At 42.4% G+C, this 19834-nt stretch overlaps 2 protein-coding genes and 1 long non-coding RNA gene across 9 annotated transcripts in view; 2 read left to right on the top strand and 1 right to left on the bottom strand.

Annotated features, from left to right (window-relative positions):
• Positions 1–146: 146 nt before the first annotated feature.
• On the bottom strand, positions 147–5862 carry ERI2 (ERI1 exoribonuclease family member 2). 4 transcript variants are annotated; one of them, XM_080386682.1, is made up of 8 exons: positions 5742–5862; positions 5444–5583; positions 5052–5179; positions 4743–4899; positions 4138–4238; positions 2962–3043; positions 2200–2288; positions 147–1990 (listed from the first exon to the last, which is right to left on the bottom strand). In XM_080386682.1, exons 1-8 carry the CDS (start codon positions 5762–5764, stop codon positions 644–646), a joined length of 2067 nt encoding a protein of 688 aa, XP_080242808.1. In that variant the 5' UTR covers positions 5765–5862; the 3' UTR covers positions 147–643. The 4 variants fall into 4 exon arrangements, with proteins under 4 accessions (XP_080242808.1, XP_080242810.1, XP_080242809.1 ...); XM_080386684.1 differs by having other exon boundaries at positions 4743–4854; XM_080386683.1 differs by having other exon boundaries at positions 5052–5164.
• On the top strand, positions 1928–2938 carry LOC308063579. The gene is made up of 2 exons (XR_013927992.1): positions 1928–2065; positions 2157–2938. It is a non-coding gene; the product is annotated as an uncharacterized lncRNA (long non-coding RNA).
• A 12-nt stretch (positions 5863–5874) lies between the features above and the next one.
• REXO5 (RNA exonuclease 5) overlaps positions 5875–19834 on the top strand; it is a 24573-nt gene continuing 10613 nt past the window's right edge. Inside the window, exons 1-19 of one of the 4 annotated variants that reach the window (XM_080386674.1) lie at positions 5875–5975; positions 6197–6310; positions 7875–7996; positions 8871–8997; positions 9880–9964; positions 11467–11616; positions 11769–11857; positions 12658–12773; positions 13587–13725; positions 14297–14391; positions 14997–15099; positions 15706–15842; positions 16148–16250; positions 16594–16704; positions 16826–16963; positions 17466–17558; positions 18002–18221; positions 18743–18936; positions 19538–19647. In XM_080386674.1, coding sequence (XP_080242800.1) covers positions 6200–6310; positions 7875–7996; positions 8871–8997; positions 9880–9964; positions 11467–11616; positions 11769–11857; positions 12658–12773; positions 13587–13725; positions 14297–14391; positions 14997–15099; positions 15706–15842; positions 16148–16250; positions 16594–16704; positions 16826–16963; positions 17466–17558; positions 18002–18221; positions 18743–18936; positions 19538–19647 — 2243 coding nt within the window. In that variant the 5' untranslated portion in view covers positions 5875–5975; positions 6197–6199. Of the gene's footprint in view, positions 5976–6000; positions 6311–7874; positions 7997–8870; positions 8998–9879; positions 9965–10396; positions 10601–11466; positions 11617–11768; positions 11858–12657; positions 12774–13586; positions 13726–14296; positions 14392–14996; positions 15100–15705; positions 15843–16147; positions 16251–16593; positions 16705–16825; positions 16964–17465; positions 17559–18001; positions 18222–18742; positions 18937–19537; positions 19648–19834 lie in introns of those variants that run through there. The other 3 variants (XR_013927983.1, XM_080386675.1, XM_080386676.1) reach the window with 3 other exon arrangements.

Genomic DNA, 19834 nt, shown 5'->3' with positions numbered 1-19834 from the left:
CCTGATTCCCACCACCTGGCTGTCTCAGGTGCTATACTAATAGCTAATAGTATAAAAGCAGACAGACTGATACAAATAAAATGGGAAACTCATGTACTCAAGAGTGCAACAGGTGATGTGTGTTAAATAAAGTATTTAATGAAGCGTCACCAGCATTTTATCTTTATTGTTATTTAAAGGATAAAAAACCCCAGAGTTTAAGAGAACACTATTGCTTCAAGAATCACTTTTGAGAAGTGTGCCAACTTCTAAATACATTTTTACAATTTAGTTATCGTTACAAGTATATTTAGAAAAAAAGTTTAAATAAAATCTGTGTCATTAAAATATTATTTAAGGACTGGACTAGTAAAGAATTTAAAATAACATGATAAAGCAGAAATTTAAGATTTGTAGCAACAGCTGCTCATACTTTAATTTTAGCACTTAGTAGTTTTATCTGTTCACTCACACTTCATTAACAACATACTTTATGACATACATACTTTTGCATGCTTGAGCAATTTCCATTTGTATCCATGTTAACCAAGTGTCATTTTTGTCCCATTCTCAGAACATGTATCTGACCTCATTTGACTGTCCTGATTGTATTAAGATTGGTCAACTTACTGAGTTTAAGATTGGGACAAAATATTATCAATTTTCAAGTTCTCATAGAGGGTCTAAGACACAAATATTTTTTATTGGAAGAAGTTCCTAAATTACTAGCAACGGTTCCAAGAGAGGTCAAAGCACCTGCATTCACGGCGAGACCATTAGATTTCTCTTTCAGAAATGCATATTCCCACTTGAAGTATCCACAGCCTTTCTTACTACCTTCATGCTTGCCAACAGGACAACAAAAAAATGCTTTGTCATGATTTGGACCAGCACTTGACACATACAGTTTTTTAGCTCTTCGACCGCAGTTACACAAAGGGGGAGTTGCTTTTCCATTTTTCACAGCTGTTACAGACCGATTTGAATTGACTGCAGAGTTCGGAATGACAGGAGGCACTTGGGGCAACTTTGAACTTCTTAAAGGTAAGGAATGATCAAAAGATGCAGTTTTCTCTTGATATATAGCAAAGGACTGTTTTTTTGCTGGTGGGAATGTTTTTGGACTAGTTGGCTTTCTTTTAGGAACCTCCGAAGGAGTAGAATAACTTCCAGTTAATGCAGATTGTGCTGGAATAGCATTTACTTTTGCAGATGGTAACTTAAAAGCTGAAAAATCTGAAGTCTGCTTTTGTACCATTCCTACATTATAGATCGTAGTATCAGGACTTTTGTAAATAATCGATTTCAGAGGTTCCACGGGTGCTACAGTTTTCTCCAAACTTTGATTATCTGAACTCATCGCAGCTGATTGTTTTGAAGATGTTTTTTCTTCAAACAGTGTTAAAATATCTGTACTTGAGTCATCTTTGAATTGAACACAGTCGGAATTTTGTTCATACTGAGATTCTGGTATTAAAGCAACATCCTCCCAGTCAGTCAGCAGAGATAAGCAATCAGAACTGGTACTGATATCCTCATTGGAGATATTAACCGAGGAGATGGTAGTTGAGAAGAGCACTAGTCCCGATCCACGTCCTGGAGGGCTATATCTGGCTGTGCTCAGAGGCTGCCCTTTGCTCAGTCCTTGCCAAATGCCTGCTGATGCAGTAGTAACATTGGGAGATTGCTGTGCCTGCTCAAGAACAGCAAATCTGCCAGTAGATACAGTTGAAGAGCTTCGGGATTGAGCATTTAACTCAGTCCTTGAGCTGCCACTAGGTACAGCGTGGACAGCTGCAGAGGAATCTGTGCAAGTGGTCTGTTGTTCCTCAGTTTGTACATTAGAACTTATCTTAATTCCAGCAACACCATTCTGGTTTTTCTCAGCCAGAGAATTTGTTTTACAAGTTCCAGCTCTAGATGTTTCAGGTCTGCTGTTACTTCCTAGTGGAGTCTTGTCAGTGAAGTTTACAGTCAATGTTCTGGAAATTAAATTGTTCTTTGGATGTGCCTAAGGAGTCCATAAACAAAAGGAGATTTTGAAAAGTGAATACTCAGAAGTTTTAGAAATCAACGCACAAAATTAGTAAGTGTAACAGCCTAGGGATGTTCTGTTCAATTCATAGTCAAGATACTGGGTTTATTATTTGAATAGCTCACCTTTCATTGTATTCCAGGCTACAAAGCAAGTGGAAGGGAAGACACAAAGTAGTTACTAACCTTATCCAAAGATTTAGTAACCTTCAGCACACATCCATCACAAATCAGCCTCCAAGCAAGACGGGCAGTATTCCGAGAATCATCCAACCCTTCAAATGTATGTTTATATTAATGTCTTCTTTTTAAACTACTATTGGGGATAGCTCTTATTAGAGGAAAAATGTGATCTAGGTAAGCCTTACATAAATGACAAGGATTCAGAGAACTCTGACAGTTACCTAGTTCAAAAGAGGGAAGCAGAAGTAAAAAATTCCAAAGAATTCCCTGTGTTGAAACATCTGAGGATCAATCCATAGACCTGAATATTATCCACAATTTTTAAAATCCTTTCTCTGTTTTATTAATCATGTCCCCAAAAAATAACCATATTGTGCTGGTATTCTCTTACACTAATATGCTGTCCAGAGCTATCAGGTAAAACCAAGTTTCCTTATCCATCCCCCACCTCTTTTCTTCTGCACCCTAGCAATTCAGAAATGGATCGTGTTGAACATGCACTCGATAGCACTAGGAGAGATTTCAGAAAGCATGAGGTTAGAAATTACAAACTCTGGTCTTTGAAGCATCTAGCCTTTCTTCTTTTGATTTTTTTGCTGCACAGAATATTGCATGACCTGGAAGCAATAGCTACTGTTTAGAGTAATAACTAGCTATTACTAGCTGCTTTAGTTTAACTAACCGAAGCTAAATAGTAGCTATTTAGCTTTATTGAAATACATATATATATATATATATAAATGAGGATCATCATAGCATACTTACCAGAATGTTCCCGTCCTGCAAAAGCTATGCCCAAATCCTGCAAAGCACCACTTAGCCCTTTAGGCTTCCTATTATAGAAGGCCTAAGGAAAAAAATGCAGGTGCTTAAAAAAGCATTTTCAAAACCTCTTCACAATGAAGTGGAAACCATTTCAGAAGTATCTCCTTCTGAATAATAAATCTCACAAGGCAATTGTACGAGTCGGGTATCTTCATTTTACAGTTGAGATAAATAAGCGTAAAACTGTAAGTGACTTACTGTAATAAATTTGAACAGAAAGAACCATGAATCCCTTCTTTCAGTCTTAAACTAATCCAGTCTGTCTTAGCTCTGGAGTCATTTATTTGCACTTTATGGCTTACGTTGATGAAGGCCTTAACAGAGCAGCATTGAAGAATACAACTATAAATAGTATCTTGAGATGTTTAAACTGTTGCATACTGCAAAGGCATGGACATTAATATATTTGGCATAGGTATAAATTCTTTTTAAGTCAGAAAAATACGGTAATGCAACTCACTTGTGGTATCTCATTTGATCACAAGGAAAGGGGAATAGTCATGCTGTATATCTTTAGAGACCTAATCCGCTACCTAGGTTAAGAGCCTAAGCTCTAAGTGTCAGGACAGGTAGACTCCTGGATCACCCTTTGAAAGTTAGGTGCTAGCCTGCAAGTTAGAACTCTGTTGCAGTGTACATTATGTAAGAAAATACACATTCATTTTTTCAGTATTATTCACCCTATTCAGAATATACTTTGTGGTCAAGTGCAGTTCACATGTTAAACCTTTACATATCTCTAAACAGATGATGATGATGACTACTTTCTATGCAGCAATGTAAGGCAGCAATAAGATCACACAAAATGAGGGAGGTTAGGAAGCAAGCAGAGCAAAAGATGTGAGGAAAGGAAGAGCAGTTCAGAAATCCTCCTAGGATTATCATTCGTTTATCTAACAGGAACACCAGGTTGTTTTCATAGCATTAAGATTTCTATTAAAATTCACACAGGTCTAGGGCATGTGGTTTGTTACTGAGTGATAACAACATGAGAAGAAAACAGAAGGGTTACTCTAGTCACTGGAACAGACAATGTTGGCTTGTAATCTCAGATGCAGTTAGCCTTTGAGATGATAATACAGGTATAAATGTTTCACAGTCTGTCAATCTTCTCACCCTGTATGTTGCTTTGAGATCAATCCAGGAATTTAAAATGTCAGGTTTTCGTAGCTGCTTCCTTTTACACTCATACTGCAAGCACACACCCAGGTCCCAATCTGCACAGAGAAAATCCACAAATAATCCATCACTAAAGAACTGGCCTAAAATCTACATAAAGGGACGTAACATCAGCATACTAGCAGTGTCCTGTATTGCTGGGCCAGAAGCACAGGCTGATTAAGTCTTTGTACATGAAAAGCACTAGGGTTGCTACAGTGGGACATCAGGGTAAGTGAATGCCTGTTGGTAAAAAATTACTTTGGATGGGTAAAGATCTCTGAGACCTCATTAAATCACTTAGACACATTAGGAATGGTGACACAGTTCACTGTATGTAGAGCAGAGAAATGTAACTGTCAGACCCCAGAGACAAAGATGTAGGAAACAGATCAGGTTTCAACAGATTTCGTATTTTCAGTCTTACCCCAATATTGCAGATATTTAGTATCTAATGGCAGGGGTTTGGCTCACCAGGCGTGAGGACGCCATCTCACTAGCGCCACCTAACGTTAGTTTTTTATGTGTATTACTCTGCGGAAAAAAATGAAAATTTTGTTTACCTGTCCAAGTAACAAAGGTACATGCTTTTGCTTCTGGAGTAGCATTACTTTGAACATCTGTAGTGAATATGATTTTCTTCTCCTTTTGCATCTTTTGAATCCATTTCATGAACTGTGATAGACAAATGTTTAGAGGGACGCCTTCATCAACTTGATCCTTCATGAAAGAGAACAAGAAGTATGTATGTGCTAATATACACTGAAATTCATTTGAAGTCCATTTGTTTTTGGCTCTTTAAAAAGCCTTTTTAAATAAAAGAGTAAATAACAATTATACTGGCATAAAATAATGCTAAATAGCAATTATACCTGTGTTATGCCCGTTAGTTCTGTACAAAATTCAGAGAGAATAGGATGCTCCTGGGGCTGGACATACGTGTGGAATTCCGATTCAATCTCTCCCGTCGAAGTGTTTAACAGGACTGCTGGGAATTCGACTGTGACAAAAACAAAAAGAGGAAAACAAAAAAACCCAACAAACCCAAACCACGAAGGAGAAAGGTTAAAGCTGGTGACAGAATTGACTCCGTCTGCTTGAAACCGACGTTGAAATGTCACTTAAGAGGATGCAACGTTCAAAGCTGCCGCCCAGGGGCCGCCCGGCCGTCCCCCGTTCCCCCGCTGCCCCCGTGTCGGGCCTGGGCTGCCCCACCCCACCCCACCCCCGTCCCCCCGCCGGGCCGGAGCCGCCGCCCGCTCACCGATCTCGGGCCCGCGCCGCCGCCCGTCCCGCCAGCAGGTGGCCTCGAAGTCCAGGACGATCAGGTACCCGAAGCGCTGCCCCGCCGCCGGCCGCCCGCCGCTCCGCGCCCGCCCGCTGCTCCGCGCCAGCCCCAGCCGCCTGCGGGGCGCAGCCACCGGCACCGCCTCAGCGGGACCAGCCGCCCCCCCCGACCCTCCGCTGCGCCGGGCGGCCCGGACGCCTCAGGGCCTCGCCCGCCTGGACACCCCCGCCCACCCCCGGTGCCGGGGGTCCCCACTGGGGATCCCCCCCCGTACCTGGCCAGGCGCTTGGTGGCCATCTCCGCCCTCAGCCCCGCGCGGCCGGGCAGCCACCAGCCCCGAGCGGCGCCGCGCCCATGTCAAACCTCCCGCCGGCGGCAGCGGCCCCGCCCCGCCCCGCCCGCGCAGTCGGCGGATCGGCTGCTCTGGCCTGGCCCGCAGGCAGGCGCGGGTAGCCGCGTGCCGAGGCGGCCGTATCCCCGGGCGGCGGGAGAGCCCGGCGTGGCTGAGGTGGGGTCCGCGGCCGAAGGCCCTTCTCGGGGGACCGGGGGAGGAGGGTGCGCCCGGGGATCGGTCCCGCGGCGTCAGGGCTGCGGGCGCTTCCCCCTACCGATGCTGCCCGGGGAGCCCCGGCAGCGGGCAGGCGCTGGGCCCGGCCCGGGGCGCGGCGCCCCCGCTGTGAGGGGCCGTGGCGGCACGGCGCCGCCCTGACCTGCCGTGCTGTCCTGCAGGCCATGGCGAAGGCCGTCTGCGTGAACGGCTACAGGAGGCCCGGCGGCGGCGTGGGGGGGCTGCAGCCGGCCGGGAAGCGGAGGAAGGCGGACGGCGGCGGGCGGTGCCCTGAGGTGAGCGGCAGCGCCCGTGGCGGGCGCCGTGAGGGGGGCGGCGGGCCCGGCCCCACGGCCTTGCTCTTCGCGCCGCGTCCCGGTGCCGTTGCGGCGCCGGGGTGCTGGGCACGGCACACGCCTGTTCTGGCGGCCTGGCGGGAGGGTTGGCCGGAGGCGGCACCCGCGGATAACGGCCGGGCTTCTGCTCCAAGCACTGCGGAGGTGCGCTCGTTCGGGGTGTTAGGCCCTTGCGTCCAAGGAATTTTGTTAAAATGTAAACACACTGCCCAATACCGTTTTTCCCTAAACAAATAGGTCTTCAAAGGAGCATTGTGGCTGCTTAGTACACCTGAAGGATGCAAAGCAGCCCCAGCTCTGAGCCTCATGGTAACACCTCGCTCACCCCGTTACACGGGCCAGGAGTGAGCGTGTCTGACCTGGGAGATCGGTCTGGTTGGTACCTGATCAAACTGCAATTCCTGGGTTTGGCAGGCAGCCTGTGCTTGGTGACATGAAACTCCTGCTGGTTGGGATTTTTTGCAAAGCTCTAATTAGGCTGTATTGAAAACAGCAGTGTCGTTTCTTACTTGTCTAACATAGCACCAGAGATGAGGGAGTGGCAATTACACCACCCTGTGTTATTATTATTATCAGATGATTCTTAACCACTTGAATCTCAGCGGTTGTCACCTCTGTTTCGCTCTCTTACCCAAGGACAAATGGCTTCAAAAGTGCACCAGCTCAGTCCCACGTGGGCAGGCTTTCAAATTAATGAGCACAAGGCTTGTTAGCATGGTGGGTGGGGAAAACACAGCTTCTGATAGTTGTTTATGCTGGTTTTTCTTTTCCCCTGTATGCTGTGATGTTTTTTCATCAGATAAAAAAAAAAAGTATCTTTAAAATTTTTACAGGTCAAATGCGCACCATTGGAACAGGCCATATGGTCAGTGGAGGTCTCCAAAATCATGCATTTACTTGCTGGTTGGCTTTTAGGAGAATTTGTGCATTTAGGGTTAAAGAACCATTGTGTTGAACTATGTGGTACAGTCTGCTCCATCTCCTCCATTTGATGCTTTCTTTCTGCAGTTTTCTTGGAGTTTATGGCACCATCTTTTTTTTTCCCTGCAGGGGTCAGCAAACCCACCTGCCAGAACAGATCAAATAATGTAAATACAGTAAATGGGTTTCAGCAAAACTTGACGTGAAGTGGCTACATATAACACTTGCATAAATACCCAAAGCTCTACTGCAGCAAAGGGATGAATGGGTTGAGAGAGCACAACATTGTGTTTGAAAATTGCATAATTTTTAAGTGTCCTTACTGCATACATCTACTTGCATTACTTTTATTTAATAAATCTTTGAGGTTAGAGTACCAGGGTTACTAAAATATTGATAGTAAATTTAATATTAAAGTATAGCCTGAATGGAAACTTTTGCCCATCATGAGTGGAAAAGTTATTTAAAATGTAGTTGATTGTATCCATATAGTTTCCTTTTACTGTACAATTCACTTAATTTTTTTCCATGAACTTTTGTGATTGCGTTAAACCTTTCTTTACTAGTGTTTCCTGTTTTGCAGAAAAAGTCATCTCACTTGTCAGCAGCTTTATTTGGTGACGACTGCGAAATCAACCATGACCAGCTGTATGAGTTGTTAAAGTATGCAGCTTTGGGAAAATGCCACAATGCAACACAACCGAGGTATAATATTCACGTTCAGGAATCAACCCTGTCTCCTTGTTCTCACGTGTTGTGAAAAACCATACTGAAAGGCATATAGGCCATGCTGGTTTTGGAATAGCAACGCGGTTACCATAATGACAGCCTGATTACATGGATACAGTTGTTGTTAGACTTGGCCAGAGACCAGAATTCCTCTTCTGACAAAAATTCTACCATTTCATAGTTTTGTTTTATGCAGTTACCGAAAGCTAAACAGTTTTGTGGAAGCAAAGAAGCTTCGCACACTGAGAAACAAAATACCGTGTTAAAAATATTAACACAGCACAAAAAATGTTAACACTTTTTGTGTCAGATATAATTGAAATAGAGTGTTCTAGAGTGTTTTGGGAAAAACACTTTAATCCCTTTTCCCTTTCTCAGGGGAACTTCTTAGCAATGGAAGGGAAAGGCTGAGGAGGGTATATAACCTCGGATGGCAAAAGTATGGTGAAATGTAATGAATCTTGAAATGAAACTCAAGGCAAAAATTATCCCACTTGAGGTTTTTAGTAGTGAATAGAAAATTACTTTGTGAAACTTTTTTTGATGCATTAATTCACTAGACTGCATCATAACAGCTGAAGTTACTCACGTGTATTACATTCCAATGCATATAAATGAGGTGTGAGTATCTTGAAATGGTACAGCAGCAGGATTTTGCTAAAACTCATTCTTTCTGTCTCCCATATTCTGTTGCTTCCAGGAATATGTGGCTGTTTGAGATAAGCTATAAAGCCTATTCTGATTGAAGTAATTTGGCACTTTGCCATTCATTTAAAGCTGGGCTGGTTCCAAGTTTGTTTTTAAGAGTGCTTGATAATTGTTTTGCTTTTATTTTTTTTTTAAACTGCAGCTGGTGCCGTATTTATCACCAAAGCCACCTGGCTGGTGTTGTAGTTATTGTTCTACATGAAATGAGCCAACTCCATTTCTACAAATTCTATTTGCAGTTCAGACACCTCAGAAAAGCGTTCCAGCATGTAAGTCCTCAAACTGTATTGCCATCTGCTAAACTTGTTCCAGTCCTGAAACAATGTCCCAAGGATTAATTGCTGCAGTGTAATTACTGCATTTTCCAATAGGAAGTGGCCATCTTTGACTCTCAAAGCGAGCTAATAAGAGGATCTATTTGTAGCTGTTGTCAGCTCAGAACAAAGGCCAAGGCTTTGATATTAGAAGCAGGTCTTCAAGCCTTATGTCTTTGAAGCCTTACCAGGTGAAACGTGTATTGATGTTTCAGTCCTCTAGGTGAAATGTGTATTGATGTTTCAGTCCTCTGACTGTTACGCTTCCTGCATCTTCAGGATGCCAGTGAGATTAAAAATATCTCAGTTCATTTTGGAATTCACTCTGATTGGGGAGACTCAGTAGAGTTATGCTATTCCCACTGGTTGAAAAATCTCACTTCTACTATTTGCATTTTATTTTGCATATTTGTAAAATACTATTTTACTGTTACTTTATGTCAAGTTTCTCCCATTTCCCAAAAAGATCAGTAAAAAAAATATTTTAATTTTCTGAGTTACAAGCAACGTCTTTGAAAGAAGAAGGAAGGAAGCACTTTTACTCAGACTGCTTGAGAATTAATTGTCCCTGAACTGCAGCAAACGCAAATCACAGCTTAACTGGGAAGTCTGGAACTTGCCTTAGTTTCTATCAAAGAAAGTCTTGAGGTTTGCCTTCTTGATTGTATCAGGCAAGGTTTGGTTTGTGGTTTTTTTTTTTTTAACATGGGGAAAACACTAAACGTATTTCCACCCAGCCTCCTCTAAATTTGGCTGGTTTGGGGATCAAGAAAAATCTCATTTGCTTGCTATTTCTGCTTCTGTTTCAAAGGCTCTAACACATCTCTTTTTTTTCAGAGATTCACGTTAATACCTTCCACTAACTTCCTAGCCAGCCTGTATGGAGAAGGAGCAAACCCGAAACCTCAAAACGCTGCACAAGGTATCTTGTTTGGTTTTGCATTGTCTCTTTTAACCACAGTGATTCACTTTCAACAGCAATTCGTGACTTTGCATCCTGTGCAGTCCCAGCATGCTGCTATGGGAAACTTGTTTACAAAGGAAAACAGTGGCTTAAACCATGAGACTGGTTACCCTAAGTCATTCAGTAACTCTGCTGGGCTTATGGTCTCAAGGAAATGCAAAAAGTAGAGAGCAAGTTTTTAACATGTTTAATCCAAAATTCTGATGCTTCGTTACCCGTTTTGTGATTATTTTATTCTAAGAAGTATCTAATAAAAGATACAGAGATACAAATTAGATTCAAGCTAAGTAGTTAACTCATTTCTTAGTTTTCTTTGTTATACTGAGCAGCAAGTCAAGGTAAAGAACGGGTGTGTTGACGATTGATTTCCTATTTTTACACTCTTTATAGAGATGATTGTAATCCAACAGGCTTGTAGAAAACCTGCAAGAGTCTACAATGCGAACTTCACTGAAATTGTTAAAAGTGTAACAAAGAATCTTGAATTCAAGTCCTAAATGGGAGAACGAACAGCTGTTACTTTCAATGTATTGACAAAGTCCTCTAGCATCCTGACTGTAAACCTACTGCACAGTCACAGATCTGAGATGTCAGGTATATTTTTCTTTTAAGTGCCATCTGCAGAGAATCACCTACAGGATAATTTAACTTTATACAGCTGTGGATTCTGCTGTCACCTCAGTGCTTGTTTCTTTGCCAGTCACACTTAAGAGTATTATTTTTTCCTGCTAATACTTACGGGAAGGAATTTCACAGAGAAGGCAGAAGAAAAAGAGAACTTGTTTTACAGGTTACATGAAGTAACAGATGATTATGTTGTCATGTTTACGAGGCAAGTTTGTTCTCTCTATTTCTGAAACGAGCATGAGGCAGAGACTTGTGATGTGACTTGCTTCTGAATCAGCCAGCAGTGTCAGTAGCTGCACTGGGGGAAAGATTCAAGTATCCTGAATATCAAGTATATTTTTAAAATAAATAAATAAATAAATAGTGTATACATTATATATAGTATTGTTTATATATAATTTTGTATATATAATCTATATTGTGTGTTTATATATATACACACACAATAAATGAGATAGAAACTGGATATTATATATATAAAAACAAGGGGGAGAGATTTGTGATTATTTTATTCTAAAAAGATTCTAATAAAAGATACAGAGATATAAATTAGATTCAAGCTAAGTAGTTACTCATTTCTTGGTTTTCTTTGTTATACTGAGCAGCAAGTCAAGGTAAAGAAAAAATCACAAAAGATTATATTTATCTAAAAATAAACTGGAGACAGATAGGCTGTCTGTCTGTCTGCCTGTCCATCTATATCTCCAGTTTGTTGTTCCAGGCAGTGTTTTGCTTTGAAATGGTGTAGCCTCTCAGTGTGCATAATATTGCAGAAAACTGACTGCACGTAGGGAGTGTTACATGAACTTGACAGATGCTTCTGTATTTTACAGGTTTGACTTCCACCAGCAGTGACTGTATTCCTGAAAGCTCACACTTGCAATGTGATCCCATCATTCAGAAATACGGAGAAAAAAAACGGGGCCTTACTAGCTATACTCTAACTTTAGAAGAGCAGGAAAAAAATGACTATCCCATAAAAGGTCAGTTTTTGAGGGCTTTTGTTTGGTGGTTTTGTTTTGTTCGTTTTTTTGTTAATTTTGACAGTTAGTGATATGTTTGGTCATATAAGATATATGATGAGTTTTAGAAGAGAGCGATCTGTTTCTTATTCATGGCTATCTTTTCATTCTAGGCTCCCCTGGATGTAAGGACTATATATATACAGAGTGTGATCAGCAGAGGACGGACAGCAGCCCCCTCTTTGGTCTGGATTGTGAAATGGTAAAAATAAATCTGTGTGGCCTTACAAAATACAGTCAAGCAACCAAACTTCTACCAGCTATTCCAAAGCGATCAAGTGTATTTGGTAAACCACTTCTGATATATTAGTATCTGCTGCCAGTGCCTTCATTGATGGTACCAGTGCTAATGCAGGCATGGGAGGGGCTCAGGAGATGGTTCTGACAACAAGACAGAAATACCATCTTGAGCAGTGCAGCAGAGAGCTCTGTTCTGCATTGGCTGTGCAGGCCCATCAGCAATGCTGCAGTAACCCCTGAGACTGCTGTGGAATTCCTCCTCCCAGCTCTCCCCAAGGCTTGGGAAAGGGAAGGTATTTCCCTATCACCCATGTGTCTGTTGGCCATCACAGTTTTGGCAACATGCTGTGGCAAGGATTCCTCCTTGAGTGCAGTTTTGACCTTGCAGAGATGCCTCTTTGGTATCAGCATTGAGTAACTAGTGATACAACCTGGGCTCTGCTTTTAAGTTGTACATGTTCTCTGGTGAAGGTGCTGTCAGCGACAGCTGTGCAGTGCGGAGCACAGACTGATTCTGTGAAATCAGCACTTCTTGATAATGGTTTTCTTTGTGCTGTGCTTGCCTCTATGTTTGCTGTGCTGATGGTGGGCATTTAACAATTAAAATTAAACGTGCTACAGTATAAAACAACTAGCTATGAGTGGTTGATCTAAGTTGAGTAACGCCTTAGTAGTGATGCTGGCTGCAGCCAAAGCAGATGTTGGCTAAGGTGAGTGCAGCATCACACTGATTCGGCAGCTGCCTCTGCTTCTTCCTGACAGTGCCTGACTGCAAAGGGGAATGAAGTCACTCGTGTCTCTTTGGTGGATGCACAGGGTCAATGCCTCTTGAATGAGCTAGTCAAACCTGAAAGCACAGTACTGAACTACCGCACCAGGTGACTTGCACATAAGTTTCTTATCTCTTTGTCTTCATGCAGCCCTTCCAAACGAAGCCTGTTACACAGGACCTTTCAGAAGGCTTTGGTTTGCACAGATGCCTACTGCATTTCATTCAGTGTTAGGAATAAAGTTCTTGCTAAGTGATTAGAATAATCAACATTATGTATACGCTTTCTGCTGCATAATGCCTGTGTGGCTACGAGGCAAAAGCATTACTGTTCTGCAGTGGTCTAGGAAAAGATGTTACAAATTAATGATACACAGTACAAGTTACTCTTTACTGCTGGCTATAAAATAAGATGGAAGGTAAGAGTACAGGAGCAAAGTCTGCGTCTCTCTGCTCTATAGCTAAGTTTGCTCATCTGTAAGAAATTAATAGAGCAGCTCATTAGTTTGTACACATCTCTAGGGCTGGGCTCAGGATTATAACAAAAGCAGGCAAAACTCAAGCCTTGTCTTCTCAAAAACTGTGCCCAGCTTTATCCAGGAGGTGATGTGCCAATTTCCTCAGGTTGCGTGGAAGCATCTTTCACCATCAGTCTTGCAGTATTTCCTTACCTGTGCTCTCCGATGCTCACTGCATCACCTAAGAATAAGTTATACATGAGAGAGAGAAACTTTTGAAACAGATGTGGTAGCACCATAGCAGTTCAATATGCCTGCAGTATATCCTCTTATGTTGGAAGAGAAAGCAGTAAATAGCGTTCTGTCATGAGTTAGACTGAGTTTGTATTTTACATGCCCTGCTTGTAATACTCTGCAGTAGGCACTGTTGCTAATGTGCTGCTTTCACCTCATTTGTTTTGAAGATTCTCAGGAATCACAAAGAAAATGCTTCTTCCAGTGAAAACAACGCTGTCAGACATCCAAACCAGACTAAAAAAATTGCTTCCCAATGATGCAGTATTGGTGGGTCATTCTCTAAATGCTGATCTTCAGGCTTTGGAAGTAAGTATGCTTTTAAGAGTATTTTTCCCAACCCTGTGATACTCATTTCATACCTGAAAACTCTAAACAATTCCTCCTTTTTTATTAGTGAACACTTGTTAATTGCTTTTTATTATGAATACCCTTATGTCTGCAAGGATTCAAAAGAGAAAGACTCTCCTTACATCTATAAAACTTGCAAGGGGCTGTTCAGAACCTAAAAGGAAGGGAGAAGTCTGCCCAGACATACGTACAGTTGCAGCAGAAGCTTTACCTCTCTGCTTCAGCTAATATGTTTCTATGCTTCTAATAGCTCTGTCACAGGAAGAACTCACGTCCTTCCTAGATTTAATTTAACCAACCTAAAATGCTTGAATCATAATTAAACTTTCTAACCCAATCTAGATTTTCCCAAGAGAGTGTTAGAAAGGAGAGTTGGGCTTGCTTCATTATTCCCCTCTGCTTGCTTTTTGTGGACCAGTTATCTATCAGTGAGAAACTGGCAACTGAAATGACAAGGCAGTGGAGTTACTGCCCAGTTCTAAATGACTGCTCTTCTTAAATTAAGCTGGTGATGTTTTCTTTCCTCCAGATGATCCACCCCAGTGTTATTGATACTTCATTGCTTTTTGCCAGGAATGAAGGCCGACGATTTAAACTAAAATTTCTAGCCAAAGCTGTTTTAGGGTAAGATTATTACTGTATTATCATGGGAAATACTAGAAACTGTCGTGGTAGGTCATAGGGTCTTGCTTTTCTACTAGTAGCATCAGGATTAAATTTTTTTTTCATTAAAATTCAAAATAAAGGAGCAGGCTGTGCAAATAGACATGATAAAGAAGAATTAACTGCCTGCTTGAAACATCAGGCAGCATAATAAATTGGCTTCTCTTTGGGCTAGCAGGGATGCTGTGACCCAAGCAGATTTGACTCTTAGCAAAACTAGCTTTTCTGCAGGTGTGTAGCGGTACCAGTGTATTGAATGTCTTGCTGTCTGTGTGCAGACTGTGAGTTGGGTCATTGGTCATGGAAGAAGTAAAATTAACAGTCATGCATCAGAGTACCAAGTATTAGCACTGCTTCTGTGAAACCCAGTAAACAGTGTTTTGCTCAACATTGCAAAAACATTTCTTGCAGTAACTTTTGGGAATATTTCACAATAATGCTGCTGCACAGAACTGAAATCCTTTTTGGAGAGGGGAAAGCTATTTTGCCCACAAAGGAAAAGACGGGATGTTTGTCAGTGTGGAAAAACAGATAACCTGCCTATATGTGTAATTTTGATGCCCTAGGAAGGAGATCCAGTGTGAACAGATGCTTGGGCATGATCCGGCAGAAGATGCCAGAGCTGCTTTGGAATTGGCTCAGTTCTTCATTGAGCAAGGACCAGCAAAGGTAACTATGTCTAATTAAGACTTCTGTCCTTAAATGCAGAATGTACAAGTTGTTGTGCTTATGAAGCAAAGCATTCCTGCCCATAGTTTTGTTGATTTAAAAGAGAAAATGGAGCTGTGCTAGAGGCCTCAATTTTGACAGCTTGTTACTTTCAGCACATATCCAGGTATCTTAATGACCTGAGCATTGCCAGTGTTCCAGCACCCAAACACTGACATGAATCCGCATTGCTGCACTGATCGTGAACAGGGGCATTGTGTAAAGAAGGATCGAGACACTTCCAGCCTACAAGAGTGCCTGTCATTTTTCCACATGAAAGAAGTGACAGACCTTGTATGTTGTGGTGGTGATTCAGATGGGTTTATGAGCCTCTTGCTTGTGTCATTGCTTTCTGAGAGAACTTTTTCGGAGATGATTGCTGGTTGATGCTGTGAGTGCCGCATGCTTGAAAATGACAACAGAAAATAATAAGGCAAGAAATTAATGCCTGTGTTTCTTCACTACTGCGGAGTCTGCCTGCATGACTCATAGAGAAAGCACATGCTTCTTGGTTAGCTACAATTAGCTGAGATGAAAGCCAGCTACTAATCTTCTTCCTTCCCCAAGGTAGCAGAACTAAACTTGGAGATGCTTCTGACAACTGAAAAACTGGCTGAGGTTCTGCAGAACAAAGCTGCATTACAGCAACAAGGATGTAGGGTCCAGAAACAGTTGAATGAGCCTCCACATTCATCCAAACCATGGTAATGAGGTTCTCAAATAATGTTTTTCCTCAAGTTAAATCCTCAGTAAAATCAAGCAAGTGCCTCGTTTTTCAGAAGCCATCAGGATCTTCAGAGAGGTGCACATAATTGAGCATAACACTGAAAAACGTTCAGAAGTTGCATCTTAAATTTCACAAAGCATTTTCTAGGCTTCTTTTGATGCTGAATACATTTCAGATTTCTTTAATGAAGTGTATCATTTTTCTCTGACAAGCACTTCTTGAAAGCTTTTAATTCACCATGTTGGTAAGTACTGTCACTCACAGCTTTCTTCTCTCTGGTAGTTTTTTAGACTGCCTGCAGGTCACTGGCCAAAAACCCCTCCTTTTGGGCAGACTGGACGCTTCTGGCCTGTGTCAGAGTAACCCGAGCACTTCAAACAAACAGGTGACTGGACTTAAGAGTGGGTTGGTCTAAGCAAGCACCAGGGTAGTTCAAAGTTCTCATTCTGGGGGTGGGAAGAGGAGTCCTATTTTAAAGGGCTGACTGACAGTACTGTTAGCAATACTGTTAATGCCAGGTTGGCTAAATCCATTTTAACATTTCGGAAATAAGCTTTGATCCTCTACATCCTCTCATGACTCACTAAGGAAGAATTTTTGCCCGAGGGCTTCCTTGGACAATAATGAAAATTAAAGTTGGGAATTAAGTTCAACTAGCTTTGTTTCTGATCCTTTGCGGTACAATTGTCTTGCACCTCTTTGAGCCTTCTGTACTCTTGTCCCTCCAGATTCTTCAGAGAGCCTTAGAAGATGTTCCCCTGTCCGCATTCAGTATCATTCAGTTCAATTTGGGTCCAGAGTACACTGCATCTCACCTTCTTGCTGGCCTTTGTGAAGAGGTAAATTTTTTTTTGAGAATAGTCTTTATTGCTGAGCTTGGAAAGAGACATTTATCTGGTGGCACCAAGTAGTTAGTTCCTTTGCTTTGTGAAGTTCCTTCTCTCATCTGTGTCCCTACAGGTGAGAGGCAAGCTGACTGACATGCTGACAATTTACGCAGGTCCTTTTGAAGAAGGCATTTGCCTGAAGTCTGTGAAAAAAGAATTCGGGAGGTGTGGACCAATCCAGTCTCTCACAGTGCTAACTGAAACATACCAGGTGAGGAGCCCTCAAAGCATGAAACTTGCTGACAGGCATGGAAGGTCTGAGTAATCTCTTGGAAAGACAGGGATTAGAACCACTGAAATAACTGGTATTCTGTTTGGGTTTTTTTTCTGGTGGTTTAGTCATCAGCTGCAACAATTCAGGGTATCTAAAAGCTGGTCCACACAATGACAAGAATAAACACAGCTCGTGTAGCTTCACTGTGCTGTTCAAGCTAGAGGACTTTGTGCTGGAGAAGCTGAGATGCTTTTTGTCTCTCAAGAGAACTGATATGCTAAGGCCTTTAATGTAAAAGAAAAAATGTTATTAATTGAAAAGCTAATTGAAGGTTGTTTTTAACAGCTACAGTATATGGAGTGTTACATATATTACGCCCAAACCTTTTTATATTCTGTTTTTAAAAGAAAACATAATGTTATTGAAACCTGATTTTTAAAAAGGGAGGGCTAACGTGTCTTATTGATAAGCCTGAAGTATCTTATCGTTCTTTTTCAAGCCCTATGTCTGTATCCAATACGAAGTGCTGGAAGCTGCCCAGCTTGCTGTGGAAAGCCTAAACGGAGCTGAGGTAGCAGGATCCTGCATTAAGGTAAACAATGTAAATAGCAAAACAAATTCATGTTGAACACAGGAACAGTATCCAGTATGTCTCTTAACATCTGCTCACAGCATAGCATCTGGGCAGTGTCTGGCAGAAAGGAAATGGTTATAGCCCTCTTTTTCCTGGCAGAAGGGGGTGAGAAAGCATTCTGACCTCCAACTGCAGCTTTAAAAGGAAGAGCCAAGTTAACAGGGTATTAAAATGCCATATACAAAGCATGGCATAGTTAATTTTCTAGTGTTTCTGCATTACAAACCTGATCTCTCTTCCTTTTTCATGAGTAATTAAGTTAGCCTTCATTAGTTACATATTTTTCAAGGGAGGGAAAATAGCTTGTCAACTTCTGGTAATGGGAGAAAATATTTCAAAATAGAAGCTCAGAGCACAGAGGTGCTTGGGCTGACGTGCTGTTCCTGCTGAATCCACCCCAGGTCCAGAGACCTGTCACTGCAGCAATGCTGGACTGTGATGTTTTGATAAAGGAACTGGAACTGGATGTAGAAAATGAAGGCGTGATTTATGTGGCGGGCCTAAAGAAGTCATTAACAGAGACAGACTTGCAAGAAGAATTCAGCCAGTTGAAAGACCTGGAAACACTGTTCCTGCCAAAGGATCTCCAGAGTGGAAAGCACAGGAACTGCTGTTTCCTCAGTAAGTAGCTTCACATACAGCCCGCTTATTTCCTTCAAATAAGCGCATTCAGCAGCCCTTGGGACTTTGCAGAGACACAGCAAGAGCTACTGAAATGTGTGTATGCTTAAAGTGATGGTATTTAAAATACTCCAGTGAAAGCATGCTTTGTTTAGAGGAGCAGTTTACAGGTAAATATTAGAAAGGGAAAAAAAACCTGCTTTAAAAAAAATTATCTTTACTTTGAAAAGTTGTAGGATAATTAATTTGCTCTGGTACTTGAAGCTACTGTGCAGCTTCACACAGGCAAGTAATTGCCCAGAAAAAAAGGTGAGGGGAACAACTGGATGAGTGCTGTTCCAGTTAACAGACATTTCTATAGTCTGATGTTTACCTGTAGCAAAATGAGGATCTGCTTGCTGCAGTGATTCCCATTTCTCACCTCGGTCCTGCTCCATGCCCTTAGTCCTGACCTACATGTGCCAAGGAACAGGGCAGCAACATCACTGCCAAAGCACCTTCCCCTTCTCTTTGCGTTTCAGAATTCCAGAAACCAGAGAGTGCTGTGGAGGCCCTTGAAGTTATAAATGGATGGATGGCAAAGGGTAGCAGACTAAGAAGTAGAAACGCTCTTGCTTCAGGTCACCTCTGGAGATGGATTTGGCAAATGAATCACAGCCCTGGGAAGCCAGGAAGAAACATCGTACATGAGACAACAGAGCAACTGTCTGACTCTGTGAGTGTAAGGCTGTGCTGACGGTAGCGAGGAGGTACTGCCCTGGGAACCAGGAGTGCTAACTTTGAGCAGACCTGGGTGCAGAGCTGCATGTAACAGAACGGTCTCTTTCTGCTGGAGCGCAGAGGTGGCCAAGGATCCCACGGGGCCGTTTGGAGGAGCAGTATCACATGAGATAAATGCAGTGTTTGCAGGGTACTCTATAAAAGCAGCCTGGCTGCTCAGGGCAGCGAGTGATGCTACGCAGGAACTGAAGCCTGTACCACCTGAGAGCAGACAGAGCAACGTACAGTTGCAGCAAGCGGTATGGGAGTCTGAGGGAGAGGACTAGCTGTGCCGCCGTACAGGAAAGAGCAGCTCTGTTTGCAGCTCTCGTTTTAGCGGAGGAAGCTGCAGTGCCATGTGAGTAGGGCGTGTGGTTCTCCCTGCTGCTGAGCTGCTGCCCTGCCAAATGCCAGCCCCTAACAGAATCACTGCTCTCCTCACCTGTTCGACCTCTGACACTGCCCAAGGGTCAGTCTCGCCACACGCACTTTGAAGTGTGATTGCTACAGGTCTGCAGCTGAATTGGGGATTTTAATGCTTATATTCTGTTATGCAGGAGCTGGATCTAAGGAAAAAGGTGAAGAAGTTAGACCACCGTATCAAAAAGCTTTATAGAAGTCTGCAGAATAACACCCTCTGCATTGTTCTCTTTCCTGGAGTGAACAGGTAACTTGCCACCTATTTTGCAAAGAGACAAGGAAAATACATAGCCAATAATTTTTAATAGAATAAGATAAAAATATAAGCCCTGCACAAGGAAGTGAAAGCCTGAGAGACTTACTCAGTTTGACTTTCATGTTCAGCCAGTAAAACCTCAACAGTAAATTCTGCCCATAAGCCATGTCTGATCCAG

This window comes from Falco punctatus, assembly GCF_963210335.1.
Source record: "Falco punctatus genome assembly, chromosome: 4".
Classification (NCBI taxonomy): Eukaryota; Metazoa; Chordata; class Aves; order Falconiformes; family Falconidae; genus Falco; species Falco punctatus.
The sequence above is the reverse complement of the archived record's forward strand: the minus strand, read 5'-3'. Positions and strand labels throughout refer to the sequence as shown.

Excerpts from the sequence above, each read along its gene's own strand:
- ERI2 (XM_080386682.1), bottom strand. The coding sequence starts at position 5,764 with ATGGCCACCAAGCGCCTGGCCAG. Across the intron at positions 5,180-5,443 it reads GCGGCGCGGGCCCGAGATCG|TCGAATTCCCAGCAGTCCTG; the intron begins GTGAGCGGGCGG and ends TTTTTGTCACAG. Across the intron at positions 3,044-4,137 it reads ATCTCAAAGCAACATACAGG|GCCTTCTATAATAGGAAGCC; the intron begins GTGAGAAGATTG and ends TTTTTTCCTTAG.